General features: G+C 40.5%; 1 protein-coding gene across 6 annotated transcripts in view; it reads left to right on the top strand.

Moving 5' to 3' along the window:
• The window catches only part of hip1 (huntingtin interacting protein 1), a 55,079-nt gene extending 39,335 nt beyond the window's left edge, over nt 1-15,744 (top strand). For all 6 annotated transcript variants that reach the window (XM_044353656.1, XM_044353658.1, XM_044353655.1 and 3 more), the window contains 15 exons: nt 490-591; nt 2,862-3,056; nt 3,255-3,402; nt 3,540-3,626; nt 4,735-4,842; nt 7,169-7,305; nt 7,484-7,594; nt 7,775-7,833; nt 9,436-9,529; nt 10,728-10,828; nt 11,076-11,181; nt 11,381-11,504; nt 11,740-11,801; nt 12,724-12,841; nt 12,932-15,744. In XM_044353656.1, the coding sequence (XP_044209591.1) occupies nt 490-591; nt 2,862-3,056; nt 3,255-3,402; nt 3,540-3,626; nt 4,735-4,842; nt 7,169-7,305; nt 7,484-7,594; nt 7,775-7,833; nt 9,436-9,529; nt 10,728-10,828; nt 11,076-11,181; nt 11,381-11,504; nt 11,740-11,801; nt 12,724-12,841; nt 12,932-12,942 (1,563 nt within the window). In that variant the 3' untranslated portion in view covers nt 12,943-15,744. The remainder of the gene's footprint in view (nt 1-489; nt 592-2,861; nt 3,057-3,254; nt 3,403-3,539; nt 3,627-4,734; nt 4,843-7,168; nt 7,306-7,483; nt 7,595-7,774; nt 7,834-9,435; nt 9,530-10,727; nt 10,829-11,075; nt 11,182-11,380; nt 11,505-11,739; nt 11,802-12,723; nt 12,842-12,931) is intronic.
• Nucleotides 15,745-16,663: the final 919 nt, after the last annotated feature.

The raw sequence follows: 16,663 nt of genomic DNA, 5'->3' as shown, positions 1-16,663 counted from the left end.
TTGGCTTAGCTTAGCGGATATTTCCCTCTCACTGTTAACTGCATGAATACTACTCATTTTAAAATGAGTATGCAAGTATGCAGATATAGATAAACAAATTCATACCTACATTCACCAAGGATTAAGTTTATTTTATCTTTTGGCCCCTAAAACTGTTATTTTTTGTAAGTTATGTTATAGCTTGTGATGCTACGGTGACTTCCTGTTTACATAGCTGATTGCTTCTTATTGGGCAGTGCTACAGTTGTTTCCTAGCAACCAATTTACACATTACTTAAGTCTTTACCAGCTAAGACATTTCTTAAGTTTTAATGGTGCAAACACATTTCTAAGAATTTAGGAAGGACTTTACGCACAAACTTAGTAATTAATTTACAAACAGCTGGTGCAACCCAATCCTTTATGTGTCCATCGTTTTTCTTGATGATCTCAAGCTGAGCTGATGTGAGTTACCTGAAATAACCTGAAGACTTTTTTTTTTTTGTCTAGGAGAGGGATCAGCTGCAGCAGCTTCAGGAGCTGCAGAGAGAGCTGGTGTCCAGCAGGGCAGACCTGGACTCCCTGAAGACCATCATGGCCTCATCACAACAGGTCAGTCTTCCTCACAGCTTTACTAGACTCCTTACACAACACGATTATCGTGAATCTGCAAAAAAAAAAAAATACTGGACTACTAAATTAAGTCTCCAATTTTCTGTTCCATTAAAAGGAAAGAATACCGACTACTAGGAGAAAGTGTGAAAGGATTAATGATGTGATATTTTTTACCCTGACTAACAGACCTTGGTGCTCCTAATGGGGTACAGTCTGGATAAAATGTAATAATAAGCTTCTTCCGTAATACACTCTATTATATTCAAAAATGACTTGAGAATCTCACTTATATCCCACTTTTGTATTAGATCCATGTGTTTGTGAAACCACATGGATCGGCTGCTGTCAGATGTCCATATGAGCAGTGAAAGAGGTTTTCTTCACTGTAATTATTCCTCCTGTTCATACTGGCTATAAAGAGATCCCCTAATGCGTTTTAAATGTAAGTGAGTGCATTAAAAAGTTTGTCTGAAGCTTATATGAGGCGTCAGCAGTCTGAGTTAGTTATATCAAGTGGATATCTGCCACATTTAGTCTTTTTAGCATCAAATTCCCTCTTTGTGTTTCCCTGTTGAGCTGCGGTGGAAGTATAGTAACAAAAAGAGAGTTTGGCACTAAAAAGACTGTAACGTTGAAAGATATCTACTTGATTGGACTCATTTGGATGCTGAAGCTTCATATTAGCTTCAGATTAGCTTTCAAACACATTTTTGCACAGAGGGAGGACTGTGGATTTTGGACCCCATCACTTACATTGTAAGTGCTTTATGAAGGGATCTTCTGATGGTCAGTATGAACAGGAGGGATGATTACAGCAAGAAAAACCTAGTTCAATGTTCATATGGGTTTTAAGAAAGACTTTAAGAAAATTGTAAACCTGTCCTTTAACTTTTTTACATGTTATCAACCAAGAAACATGAGATCCAAGTAATATTATACACAGTATACTACATGTCATATACCTCACTATTCAGACGTGGCATTAACAGATCCTGGATCCTGATGATGGTGGAAGTGTTCCACCATCATCGAAAAACATTTTCCTATCTGTCACACTCACACAGTCCTCAAAACACTCACAAAACTGTCTTTGTGCTTCTTTTAGACTTCATAAACCCTGTCTGTCATCCTCACTGTCACTCCCGCCATTTCACTTTTTGTCTTGTTTCTTTTATGTCACCTCCCCTCTTTGTCCTCCTCCAGCACCCGTTTCAGAAGCTCACACACATCCAGTTTCTGACAGAATTGATGTGCTAATAAATTTCCTTGACATCAGGGATTGAATGGATTGGTTTTCAGCGTGGAGGGGGAAACAATAGCAAAACTGTTTTCACCCTCTACTTTTCTTCTTAATCGTCTCTCCTGGCCTGCGTTTGTCATCTCTGCACAGCTGAGCCAAGTGGAGCTCGCAGATGCCAAGTTGATGTTTATAACAGGCGACTGAAGGCATCTATCTGAAAGAGGAGGCTTGAATGAAAACACAGAAGCAGTCAAATATTTTCCAAACAGCTCCGTTGGTTCCTGTATCTTATCAAAAGTTAGCAAAAGTCGTTTTGCTGGTGTATTTTTGAGATAATAATTGATGCACCGTTCTGCGTCCCCCTCATCCGTCTCTCAGCCTCCCACTTTTTCTGTCCTCCTCCTCCATCTCTGTAATCTCCGCAGTTCTTTTCACACACATCCCACGTTATATCGCTCTTGTCACGTGCCTCCAGTGTCCAGCTCTCACCAGCTCCTGCTGCACAGTTTACATTCATAGTCATAATTCTGCTTCTCCTTCATCTCTCAACATTCCTTCTTCTCTGTCGGACCTGCTGGCACCCAGCCTGCAAGTCTCTCACCTGTTTTTTTTCTTACTTGCAGAACACTTTAATGTTTTTTCACAGTCCTCCAACAGAGTAACACAGTTTTCCAGCAAGCAGGATGATCTGATGTTACTCTGTTTGTTTCATGTTTGTTGCATCGCTGCTGAATTGCACAACCGCAGCTTCCCGATGTTCGTTTGATTGTAAACTCAACCTCAACCCAAATCTCTCTGGAGACGGTACGCCTATCCGCAAACTTAAATAGAGGCAACGTTGTTATGATCAGTGGCTGAAGACAAAGTGTTTTTTTTATTGTGAGGTCAGAGCGCTTGCATCATGCAGTACCACATCCTGACGAGTCATGACAGCTACGTATTATCCAAACCATGTCTTCCTGTCTGATCATTGTGCCTCTTTGTTAACTTTTTCTCTTTCTGTATCTTTTTCCTTTTCTCCATGTAGTCAGGTGAGGTGCTCATTACTCAGCTCGCCACCCTGGAGTCTACGAACGCGGAGCTTGTCCAGTTCTTGTCCAAGGTGGAGTCGGAGCTGGTTGTACGGGGGGAGGAGCTAGAGCGAGTCCAAAGCTCATTGGCCAGTGAGAGGGAGAGCGGGGTGAAGACAGCAGAAGCCCTGCAGAATCAGCTTAATGAGAAGGTTAAGGGTTGAATGAGCTTTTTTAATTAACTTTCTTGATTAGCTGTAATAAACCAAGCAGATGATGTATTTAGCGTCAAGTGAGAGAATCCCCAACAACAAAGTCAGCTTTTAATCACGTTCACCCCCCCCACCCCTCCACTCCCCCAAATATCTTCATGAGTGGTGTGATAAGTTCAAATGTGTCTGCATCCACAGGAGAGCAGGGAGCAGGCATTAGAGAGCCAGCTGGTCGCAGCTCGCTGGTCCAGTCTGCAGGGAGCCGTGGAAGAGGCAGAGAGGATCATTCAGGACTCGCTGGTGCAGATAGACGACCCGGCACACATCAGCTGCACCAGCTCTGCAGGTCAGACGCTTTAAACACCCACACACATTTTTCTGAATGTTTTAACCCCATAAAACACAGAGCAGAGCTACAGTAATGGGAGAATAATTATGATTCGGTGCGCATGCTTACATGTTAATGTCTCTCCATCCCTGCAGACTACCTAGCATCCAGGTGTAAGGCCTCTTTAGACTGTATGGACCGGCTCCATTCTGCCAGAGAGGCCTTCGTGGCTGACAGCACAGGTGAGACGACTCTGTGTAGATTCATATGATACAGACACATCATATGTTATGATATGTAATGAGGTTATGTAAGAAGCTCGTACAGAGTAAGTTATTTTAACTCATGCTGTGGTGCATTTGATTCATCGTTTTGCTCCTCAACCTTTTCATGAATAGTTTATTCATCTGAACAACCACAGACCTTCATAATATTGCAGCTATTTGTAAAGCATGAATACTCAACACGGGGAACAACCTCAGAAAAAACAATTAAAAGTAGAGGTCAGCTATATGTCTGTCTACCAAGGTGTTATGAGAATGGAAAAAGTGTTGTCATTCCCCCAAGAAACATAAGGTTGACATCATGTATGCGCTTCTGTGTTTTAAAGTGCTGTAATCAATATTTTATTATAAACATGGATCAGATGACAGCGTCTAATGTGAAGGAGGTCACTGGTTTTGACGAACCCACAGAAAATGTTACCCAACTCTGTAGTTCCCCTCAGTTCAACGGAGTGTTTTAGCATCTTTCAGCTAATCGTTGTGGTTTTACAGCCCAAAACTTTACTGCTTTGATTCACTCTCACCACTCTTATCTGCATGGTTTTCAGCAGCAGCTGGCAGCTGTTTTCACTCTAATAAACCCACCAAACACTACCTGCCTGGCACCAAACAGCTAGCAGTTAGTGACTAGCTGGTGAATATAGTAGAGCGTTTAGTAACTGTAGTAATGTTTCCCTCAGTAGTTAGTGGAGAGCAAAATTGAGGTAAATGATAGTGACTATTGGACATATAATCATCAGGTGAATGTTAAATGAATGCTACTGTTGCTCGGATGTGTACCTATTGCACCTGTTGTTGGCGTCTGTTTGCCAACAAGTTCACCAAGACAGTTTTGTAAAGGGATAATATGTCTTTGTTGTGTTTACAGCTTGTTTCTGTTGCTTTTTTGTGGCCAAAAAAATGTTGATGCATGTTTAAGATAGTATACGGTATTGTCCTTCTTATGTAGACATGCTAAAATTTCAAAAAGGCCACGTCAGGAAGAGGAAGAAGAACTTTTGAGATTGAGGTTTGAGATTAATTACCCGTTTCCTGTTTTTGTTTTTGTTTGTTTGTTTTTGAGCAGGTGTGTCTGAGCTGGTTCGAGTGGTGACCCAGTGTGGCCACCTGGTGGGTGACACCATCGTTCAGGGTAGTGCCACGTCTCACATGGTGCCTGTGGAGCAAGCTGATGGTAAGTCTGTGTGCGTGCGTGCGTGCATGCGTGCGTGCGTGCGTGCGTGCGTGCGTGCGTGCGTGCGTGCGTGCGTGTGTGTGGTCTGTCATAGGCTACTTTTGGGGACAAATGTCAGACTTAAGACCGGTTAATTGGAGACTGCTTGTTCAGTTGGGGGCAAAAGCCATGTCCCCATTTGGGAAAAAGCTGATTTTTTGGGTCAGTGGTTAAGGTCAGGGTTAGGGTTGGGCGAGTAGTGGTGATGGTCAGGGTTAGGGAAAGTCTCCAGGAAATGACTGTAAGTCTATGTAATGCCCCCAAAAGTGGTTTGACATGTGTGTGTGTCTCTGAGATAGAGTGAAAAGATTGTCATCTCCTGTTCTCTCCTGATGTTAATCTGGGAGGAGTCGGTCAGTAAACCCAGACGTGTTCATGTTCTGACGTGTCTGCGAGTAGTTCATGTCTCTTGATGTGTTGCGTGTGTACAGTCAGGTTGTGCAGTATAACAGTCTCTGTTGCTAAATTAACGCAACTTTCCCACATGAAAATGTGCCATAGACCGTGCCAAAAAAATTCCAGAATGTTCCCAAATGAGGTTTGCATTCAGTTAGTCAGAAGAACACAAGTTGATGTCGTTCAGACAGTAAAGATCGATGTAATCTACCTCAAACATAAAAATGGGCACTTTGGAAATGAAATTATATATTTATGTTAATGGATTTATTTTAATGACATTATTGACTGATTTCATTTGGTGCTAACGTTGGGGTGAAAGTTTATTTAATAAAGGCTTGTTAATGGAACTCAAGTACAGTTTTTTTCTTTTTACATAACTTAGAGTCCACGGTTCTCATGTTCAAAATTAGCACTAAAATATAGTTGTTTCTCAGATATGCAGTATGCTTTTTTTCACAGGAAGTGATTACATGACTCTTCATGGGTGGTATTTTTTTTTAAAATCACATTATTTTACTTATCTTGTAGTTTTTCCCAATTCCTGCCATTTTACCACAATAAGAATACATAAAATGTTGCAAATTGTATGGCAATTTTTGAGAGAAGCTGTTGCAAAATCAAGCATTTTTGGCTGCAATAATCACAAAAAAACTGGAAAATCCTGCAGGGACTGATATAAGCTAACAGTATTGTCTACATGTTTAATTGGATATATTGTACAATTCATTGTAGTGTTATGAAAATAATCTCTTGTTGAGTCTGTCATAAAGCCTTGTGCAGTATCAATGTGCATATCTGAAAGTCCTGCTGCAGTTCTCACATTTAACTGCATTTAGAAATAGTTCTTTAAATAGTCTTCAATGCAGAGTTTCAGCCAAAACATGCACGGATAAAATAAAATTGCTGACTTCATATGGAAGTAATGTTTACAGAGTTTTCTCTCTTGGTAGACGTTGGCAGGCTGGGCAAGTCTAAACATGCCCAAATATAATGGAGCTCTGGCCAGCAGCCTTATTACTGCAGCAAAAAACAAACATGGTGAATTGAAACCGGGTCAAACTGAAGCGACGTCAGTTGCTTTGACTCTGGGAATCGATATAGAACACTTTGCTTTGACCCTGTCTTTATCCAAATGTTTGCTAAAACATCTGAATGCAACATCAGAAAATTTGTGTACAGTTTGATGCAAATCAGCTGGTTGACATGCATTTTCAGATTTAAATCTGAAGAACGGGCAGACAGCTGCTGCAGAGGTAGTTTTAGCCTCCTTCTTCCTCCCATTAGAGCGGCACGTTGCCTGAGGGGACGTCAGCATAATTAACACTGCAGCTGCAGCTACTAGTGGCACTGTTACACATCTGAGTTTACATAATGTGATATTGTGATAGAAAATATCATAGTATACAACAACTTGAACACAGCAAACCAGATTTATTTGTGGTATCACTGTTTTTCAGCATGTCTTTATATATTTTAATGACAGTGATTTTAGCAGTTGATTTTATTTGTAGAGCAGCGCCAAATGACAACAGAAGTTATCTCAGGGCACTTTTCACATAGAGAAGGTCTAGACCGTACTCTTTATTTTAGAGACCCAACATTCCCCTATGAGTAAGGCACTTGGCGACGGCCGCAAGGAAAAACTTCCCTTTAATGGGAAGAAACCTTGAGCAGAAATGGGCTCTAGGGTGGGCGCCATCTGCCTTGACTGGTTGGGCTGAGAGAGAGAGGAGTGGGAGAGGGGATAGATACAGAGAAGCACAGCAACAACAATAACAAAAACAATAATTATAATAGAAATAATAGAAATATGACTTGTAATACTAGTATAGTATAGTGATAGCAGTAAAGCCTGAATCCGCCCTATGCTTGTCTCTGTCCTTTACAGCTCTGTCAGAGAGTGTGAAGGCATGCGGGGCCGAGGCTCTGGCTCTGCTGGGCCAGATGAAGGAGCAGGACAGCCTGGCCACAGCGGACAGCTGCAAGCTGAAGGCAGCTCTGGAGGCCATCCTGTCCACTGCAGAGGTGGGTACTTCTTAATATTTGCACCCAAATGTTTGTGAACCCTGTGTGCTGACACACAAAATGGGTCACAGTGTCCCAACAGTCATTTGATGTTTTAATTTAGATGCTGATATAAGGTTAAAAGTTTTAATAAGAACTTTTTTGCCTTGATACTAACTTGAGTCTCTCTTCGGTTCAGAAACTGCGTCCTCGGGGTTTGGAGCTTCAGCAGGGGGAGCTGGGAGATCTAGTGGAGCAGGAAATGGCTGCTACGTCCGCTGCTGTGGAATCAGCTGCCACCAGGATAGAGGTACATGATGACGTTTGTGTGTATGTCTAATATACTCATCCGGTGGCAGCTGTATATTTAAATAGGCTGGCTGTGGTCATATGCGTGCTGTGTGAGAACATTGCCCTGTGTTTCACTTTACAGCAGTATTAACATCAAAGTGTCTGTTTTTGTCCTTTGTTTCTCTGTGTATCTCAACAGGAAATGCTCAACAAGTCTCGAGCCGTTGATACAGGAATCAAGATGGAGGTCAATGAGAGGTAAAACACAGATTAGAGGCTGGGTTTGAGAGCTGCGAGGAAATGGACTGGAATCACTTTTTTTTTCCTGTTACTGAACAGTAGATTTTAGGTTGAAAAACAAACAACAAGCATAAGGACTGCTTGTGTAATGTCTTCCAGAGAGGAGTTTAAACCTCAGATCAGCTGAATAATAATATATGTTTGCATAAACTTTGGCATCTTAATTAACTTCAGGAGAGAGAAAATTTTGAACTAGTTCTACTAAGATCATTATGCTTACAAGAATATCACATTTTCCTGAAATAGAAATACAGCCGACCCACAAACAAACATTTCTACTTTTTTATGGCTTTGTCTTGCTTTCTTTCCTCTTTATAGCAGTGTGGTTGGATTAAAATTAAGGAAGAAACCATATCCAAACGAAAGTGGCTGAACAAAGTAGCTGATTCATCTGTCAAAAATAAATGCGAGCCAAGCCTCCAATTATTTGTTTGTGAAAGAGCTTGACCACAAGTTGTAAAAGATGTAAACAAAAGGCAATGAAGCAGAGAAGAAAATAGAGATGCTTTTCCACAAGGCAGCACAGCAGTCACATGATACTTCTGGTAGTTTGCAGACGTTCACACACTCGGGGCTGATGTGCGAAGAATTTCATCAGTTCAGCCACAAAGCCTGTGAAGTCTGAAGTCAGTGTGGCACATAATGTTTTCCTGCGAAACTGCTCTTTCATCCCTACAAACCTGCGGAAATGACTTTCTCCACTGTGTATTTTATAGCTCTAATATTTGTAACATCACTAAATCTCATTCGTTTTTTCACAGGAGCCGCTCTACAAATGTTATCATGTTACAGAGATCTTTATTTATATTGTGCTGCTAACAGCTCCAGGAAGTTCACAAATCTCTTGATTACATTATTGGTCTGATGCTTGACTCTCTGCTTCAAACGTACACCATCAGAGTGATTTCTTCACTCAAATCTTCGCTAAACCATCCGAGGCTAAAGTTCGATTTTAGGGATTAAATCAGATCAATACAACTGCTTTTATCTCATACTGATGTAAATATGCATCTCATCCAGTAATCAGTTTTATAACTTTTCATTTTTGAATCCTAAAGACAAAAAGAGAAGGATGATTATTCATCTAGTCTGTGAAATAATTGTGTTTGTGTGCAAATAAAGCCAATTAAAATTGCACTTTTCTCTCATCTCCTCCAGTGACTTAATTATTAATGTTAAAAAAGAAAGTTGTTTTCTCAATAACTGCATTTGTAAGAGATAATTATGAAAAGAAACAAACAACCACTGCTGCTGGAAATACAACATTGAGAATTTAGGTCAATGGTGCATCGGTCGTTCACTAATTAGACGCAAAGTATTGAAGCTGTAACTACAAACCAAATAGTGAGAAGGCAGGCTGCTCTCTGTTTTGAGCTGTATCTTTTAAAATAAAGCAGATGTGTTCTAGGTGGGAAGATTTGCCTTCAAGATATTTGTAGGCGCAACATTTAGCAGGCGTCATGATGTTTTGCTTCCTATCAAATAGAGAGATCAGCATTAGCAGCTGCTGTAGGAGAGCAGTGTATCACTGTGTATCCTCTGCTCTGTCACCCCCTGCAGGATCTTGGCCTCCTGCACAGAGCTGATGCAGGCGATCAAAGAGCTCATTCTGTCTTCCAAAGATCTGCAAAGGGACATTGTGGAGAGCGGTCGGGTGAGTTAAGCTGGTGTTTTTCATGGTCTTTTTTCTTCAAGTTAAAATCGAGGAAGAGTCGTGCGTGAATATTTACAGATTACTCACCAAGTTGTGGATCTAGGACTTCAACTAATGATTATTTTCATTATTGATTAATCTTTCAATTATTTTCTCAATTAATCAATTCATTGTTCGGGTTATAAAATGTCAGAAGAGACAGATGAAAAATGACCGTTGCAATTTCCCAGAGTCAAAGGTAACGTCTTCAGATATCTTGTTTTGTCCGACCAACAGTCCAAAACACCCAAATATTCCATTTACTATCACATATGACAAAGAAAAGTCGTAAATCCTCACATTTGAGAAGTTGAAAACAGCCAATTGTTTAGCATTTTTGCTTAAAAAATGAGTAAAACAATTAATTGGTTATCAAAATAGTTGCCAATTAATTTTTGTCAATCAACTGATTGATTAATGAACTAATCGTTGCAGCTCTAGTTGGATCATCAGCATAATTTCTCTAATTTGAACATCTAACTGCTGCAAACTGACCTTTTAGAATTAGCAGCTGTACATTTTGAATCTTTTAATAGCAAAATTTGATACGAATCAGATCAAATCTTTATTGTCATAAGCAGTCAGTTGCACTATATAATAAAATTTTTACTTTTCTTACTTCGTAGATAATTAAACAGAGCTGGGAATTAAATATAAAACTGTTAAATTTTAAACTATAATCACACTATGTACAAACTTTACAAGATAAAAATTAGAATTAGATTAAATGTAATTAAATGTAAACATAATTTGTAAAAAAAAAAGTAGAATGCAGACTTCTTTACAAAGCAAATCAATGTTTGTTACGTGTATGTATTATATGTTGCATGGTAGAAGATTGTACTAGAAGCTCATTTTTCTAATAAAAAACAGAGAATGCACCAATGAAAAAATATATCAGTTATTCCTTACAATATAATGCAGCCCAATGCAACACTACAAACTTCCATCTCAAAGCTGACCAGAGTTTCTGACTCACAACCAACAAAAACTGACTAAAAGTATCTTCACAAAGGCTCTTTATATAACAGGGCCGTCGTATTGGATTTCATCAGATTGTAGGGATCTTCAGGATACAGTATCTGGCCCCTGTGCTCATTCCTGAGAGTTTTTAAGCGTGTCATGAAACTATTTTAACGTTCCTTCTTTTGTCCACCAGGGGGCAGCATCCATGAAGGAATTTTATGCCAAGAATTCCCGCTGGACTGAGGGCCTGATTTCTGCCTCCAAAGCAGTGGGATGGGGCGCCACGGTCATGGTGTAAGTGCCAGTCCTCCCATGAGTCTGTGTAGTGGGAAAGTTTATTGCAAAGCAGCTGTAATTACTCTGAGAAACGGAAATGTCCTCAAGAATGAGGAGATGATCATTACCAGGAAATAAAATCACAAAACACGAAATCAGGATGGCCATTCATAATTCTGGTGTTTCTTATTGCATTTAACTTTGACATTCAAAAAACATCGAATCAGTGAATACCCTGCGTTTATTTTGCTCTGTGTAATTTCAGGGATGCTGCTGATCTGGTGGTTCAGGGCAAAGGGAAGTTTGAGGAGTTGATGGTGTGTTCACATGAGATCGCCGCCAGCACAGCGCAGCTTGTGGCTGCTTCCAAGGTGAGCAACAAATTCAAGAACTACATTTTTCACAGGTATACTGATCTTATAGAGGCTTAATTGTGTTAATGGAAAAATAATCCTGATTGGATGGTCTAAATTGATAGTTTTTTTGCTGAGCTAATACAATAGGAACAATGCCAGTATATCCCATGTTGTAGATCTCATGTCTTGTCTTGTTGCTACTTTCTGTCTCCAGGTAAAAGCAGACAAAGATAGCGCCAACCTGCACCGTCTGCAGCAGGCATCCCGTGGCGTCACTCAGGCCACCGCAGCTGTCGTGGCTTCCACCAAGTCTGGGAAATCCCAGATTGAAGAGACAGGTGAGCGAATTTCAACAGCTGTGCGGCTAGATGTTTGACTTTGTAACTGACAGCTGATTCACTGGTTTATTTATTTGTATGTTTAAACTGTATTTGATATTAGAACAAGTATTATAACCAGTTGTTAGTTATTCTGATTTAATTCCTGATTTCTTACCAAAATGTTTAAATAGAAGTTACAAGAAAAGTTCGACTTTTTCTTTGAGAGTTTGAACATAATTAATTTGTTGTACAGATACGATGGACTTCTCCAGCATGACTCTCACCCAGATCAAACGACAAGAGATGGACGCCCAGGTAAGCAGCACAATACAACTGAAAGCTCTGTAGTTATGTAGTTAGGTTGTTTTTAACTAAAACAAATCAAATAACTTTACTCAAGCTTTCTGAGAAGATTACATGAATTGAAAACAAGCTAACTTTTCTCGTCCGTTTGACCCATAAAATTAGAAAATGCTATTTTAAGAATGAAGGTTTAGCTTTGTGTTGTTTGTTCAAACATCCACATTAGACTCTAAAGGCACATTGTTTTTCATCCATTGAGAAGCTGAACTTTAAACCCATATGAATACTTCTCTCTGTGTGCCCTCGCTTCCCCCCACAGTGGAAGAAAAACAAAACAGAAAGGTCTGGACGTGCGCACACACACGCTCCATTGTTGTAAACGCACACAGGGCTCAGATGTGAAGATTATTTTTAGTATATTTTCAGTAGTCCAGCTCAAGCTTTTGTGTAAATAAGGATTTATAACTGGGTTTTTTGAGAAGCGCCCAAGGATACGAGGAAAACTGGAGAAAATACAATAACCCACCGAATTTAGCCTAATTCTGAAAAGTTAATTGTATATTTAAAAAAATCAAAAATCAAAGTTATGTAACGCTAAAATAGTTCAAAATATATTTAGAAATATCTGATATGACCCACAAAAAGATCATTTTATGAAATAGATCAATGGCTCAAAGCTAATGAGGTTAAAAGTTAGATGACTTGTGGAGTGGCTTGTAATTTATTTTACAATTCTTTGAATGAAGATTAGTATTAATTGGAGCACAGAAAAGGCCAGTTTGTTCCCTCCCCGTCTGTCCCCATCTGACCCTCCTCTGACTCACAGAAATAATGATCAGTTTAGGTTTTCCATGGTTGGCGAGGGGGAAATAAAAGGCTACATAGAAATGACAAGTGTGTAATTGTCCTCTCCCCTGTGTCTGTGTTTCCTCAGGTCCTGGTTTTGGAGCTGGAGACGCGTCTGCAGAAGGAGCGAGAGCGTCTCGGTGAGCTGAGGAAGAAGCATTACGAGCTAGCTGGGGTAGCAGAAGGCTGGGGCGAGGAAGAGGAGGGTGAGGACATAGGACAACAACTATACATACAGTAAATACCTCAAAAATATTATCAAAAAAGATTAAAATCTGCATTTTCCTCCTCCGCAGGCACAGGTTGAGACCAGTCGTCCCTCTCCCCTACCAGAAGACTTGCTTCTGTCTGCCTCTTTCTATTTATACACACACATTTCAGTCTCTTTCTCCCTTCTTTTCTTCTCTTTTTTGTTTGTTTGTTATTCTAAGCCAAATGAAAAGGTGCTTCTTTTCTAAACCTATTTCTCCATCTGCGCCTGGAAGCTTCCATAAGGTCAGTACCAAGGGCTCAGCGACGGGGGGGCGTTGGAAGGAGGAACCGATGGATTTCAGGAGTCGCGAAGGAAAACGACCCCCACTGCCTCTCCCCCAGGACTGTGTTGGTATAAGGCGGGCATGAAGTCGATCCGTTCTACCAATTATTTGTTGTTTTCTTCCCTGGTTCCCATTTTTAACAACGGCGCTCCGTCGAGGAGTTGCAGCGGAGACGCAACGAGCACAAGTTCTACTCAAGACATCCCAGGATGCACTGCACAGGGGCCAAACTCGCAGCAGCAAGAGGGGAAATGAGTGACTGTCTGCCCCACCCCCTGCCCCAAAACCATGTCTCTGTGTAACAAAGATGACATGCATGCTCTCCTACTAAAACAAGTGTTTTGTTCTACGTTGTGAGCTTATAAAGCTATGGGAGCCTGAGCTGCTCTTTATCTGTTGGTGCAGTTTGACGTCTTTGCTAGTTTCTTCCTCTTCTTCTTTTTCTCACTGTGAGTTATCACCTATTAAGTCCACACCGCTTCACTGACTGGTTTACTGGACTTTCTGCCTTTCACCTCCTCACCGTTGTAATGACCGTGACTGTTAACTTTCATTGAAACTCTTAAAACCACTCCAAACTGTCAGCGTGCAGACGAGTCGGGGAGTAGTTTCAGAACAGGAAAGTAGCACAGTTGTTTTTGTTGGGTTATTTTTCGAACAGTCCTCCTCCTGTGAGGTTTGAGACCACTGACTACCTCATGCTACATCTTCAGAGGTAGTGGTGCATCACAGGGAGGTCTGATGAGTAGACATTCGGTCAATTTTTGGACATTTCCCCCTTTTCAGCGGTTAAAGTTAGTAAAGGGGGTCAGGAGAAAACACTTTGGGGTCTACTCCCTTTTCTGTTCAAAGTTTTTTTTCTCAACGACAACAGTTAGAGTCTGGCAACAAACATAACGTTGAAGACCCCTTATTGGTGCATATTTTTAGATATGTCAGCAGCAGCAGCTTTGCAGGTGGAGCTGGGATCCAGTCACATAATGAACTGCTACGCAACGGCGTTGTCTTCTGACAGACAGCGAGTATCAGTTCCTGGAGACGTAATGACCCTGCCAGCAGGAACAACCGTGCTCCTGGTGTATTTCAGGAGACAGGACTGCCCGCTAAGTCAGATAAAAACGTTGGATCTCTTTTAAAAACAAACTTCACGTCAGCTTCGAGGAGCTCTAAGGCCATCCAACAGCACACTTTTGTTCATGAAACGTTGAAAGATTTATCTGGTTTATCACATGATCCTGCCTCTTCAAGTACCCCGCAGGACTGACGTTGGACTGCCGTTTTTGTAAATCCTTGACTAAACTAACAGTCTGTATTTGCAGGACCACAACGGACTCTCATACAACGAAATGCGCAGCACACAGACTGCAGCGTTTTCAATAGCTTCCTCAAGACCACATAGCTGTGTATATAACATACAAGCCTTCTACTGATCTTTTGCTTTCATCTAATCTGAAAAGCAACTGCATCAATGTTTGCATCTCTCCGAGTAAGGATTCAGTTTAATTGAATTAGGGATACAAAATGGTGCAAATGAAAATCACCCATAACTAATATAAGTCGTTATTTTTTTCCATAAGAGGTTGTTATTTAACAGATTTTCCTACTGAGGCTCATGACTTGTTGCCAGTGGACTTTGTGAGACGACTGACCATGCCTTTGGTTTACCATGAGATGAGTGGACATCCGTTTTTGAACCCGACACCTTTACACTTTCTTTCTGTTTGATGACAATAGCGGTGATGATTCTCTTGGAGTTCGTCTTTCTCCGTGTCTTAACATACTTAGTTTCGACGCTCAGCTTCAGCTGTGTATCTCTAAAAAAGTTGTGACACTGGGTATTTAACAGACACTGGTCAAATAGTATTTGCCAATAATTCTTTTAAAATGTCTTTTTAACCGTTTGGTGCAGCAGATGGGCGAGTCACAACACAGTAAAGTAGTTAAAAATTTATTACTAAATAGACGTTGAAATAATTAGACACCACCCATCTGGTGCTCCAAACAGGTTACAGCAAGTATTATTTGCAGTACTGTTGGGTCCAGGTCTTGTATTTAATAATGATTTTAGCTGTGTTGTGTCACTTCTTCCACGCCTGGGCAAAACGGTAGCTGATTTCATTAGAATAAACAGTTTAAAAGGAGGACACGTCCTCTCTTTATGCTATTTCATTCAAGTGTCTTGAAAGATGAATTGAATGCACCTTGAGTGATGATTGGTTGTATTTTTGCCCAAATATTCTTTATTAACCTCTCTCTCTCTCTCTCTCTCTCTCTCTCTCTCTCTCTCTCTCTCTCTCTCTCTCTCTCTCTCTCTCTCTCTCTGTCTCTCCCTCTCTCTCTCTCTCTCTCTCTCTCTCTCTCTCTCTCTCTCTCTCTCTCTCGCTCGGGTCTGTGTCTGTAGTCCTACCAGCTCAGCCAGCCTTTCAAACTGCCTCACACTGTAGTCAAAGAGAAACAAATACTCACATAGCAACATTGAAACATGTCTTTGTATGATATACTAAAACTATGTTGGTGGGTTTGTTTTTATTTTTTCAGTTTTTAAAATAAATATTTCAACTCGTTAATACAGACTTAAGTGTGACTGTGGTTTTATTTTGCATCTGTGACAAAAGGAAGAAGTTATTTTCAGATGATTCAGCTCGAGGAGAGCACACAGTTATGTTTCTCTCCTCTCACCTGGTGTTTTCTGTTTCTCTGCATAGTATTTATTCTGGGAAAAGTTGTATATTACGTAACAATCACTGTTCTATTAATCCTCTTACCTGCTGATGCAACATGTGGTGAGAAACCTCGAGGAATTCTAGGAAAATAAATGGATAATTGCATTTCAGCTGTTTTGGGGAGAGGATATAATATGTATGATAATGTGATTTCAGTGCAGACACAATAGGATGCTTGTTTGTGTGTGCGTGTGTGTGTGTGTTTGTGTGTATGGAAAAGAAAAGGTGGGGTGTGTGTTAGGTCAATAACTGTCTTTTACAGGAGTAATAACCTCACATCTATGTCAGAGCAGAGCTAATGCACCTAATTGATTTTTGGGGTGTAGATTCTTTTCCAGTAAAAGCATCGACTCACGCAATTTAAAGTGCTTTGTTGGCATTAAACTTAAAATATCAAATTAGAGTCAAAAAGTGAACTTTCTTTGTTGCTCGATCTACAACCAACCTACCTGCTCCTCCTGCAGTGTATATGAAGTACACACACACACACACACATATATGTCATAGCGTGACAGGCATTGCAGGAGACTTGAGAGTAAATGAATCAGTGTAATCTGAAACCACTGTGCTGAGATTACAGAAATCCCTAATCTGGGGTAAAGTGTGCTCCAGGATCAACCACCACATCTTCTGATAAGAGTCTTATTTCCTCGTAACTGCAATGCAGCAGATTCCCACTGAGACAGTAACATACAAAAATAGAAGCTACACACCTAATGGAAGCAAGTTTGTGTCTTCCAAACTCTGTTAATAATGTTTCTCACTTATT

The sequence above is a fragment of the Thunnus albacares genome, chromosome 6, assembly GCF_914725855.1.
Source record: "Thunnus albacares chromosome 6, fThuAlb1.1, whole genome shotgun sequence".
Lineage (NCBI taxonomy): Eukaryota > Metazoa > Chordata > Actinopteri > Scombriformes > Scombridae > Thunnus > Thunnus albacares.
Note: the sequence above shows the minus strand (reverse complement) of the source record. Positions and strands in the feature narration are given on the sequence as shown.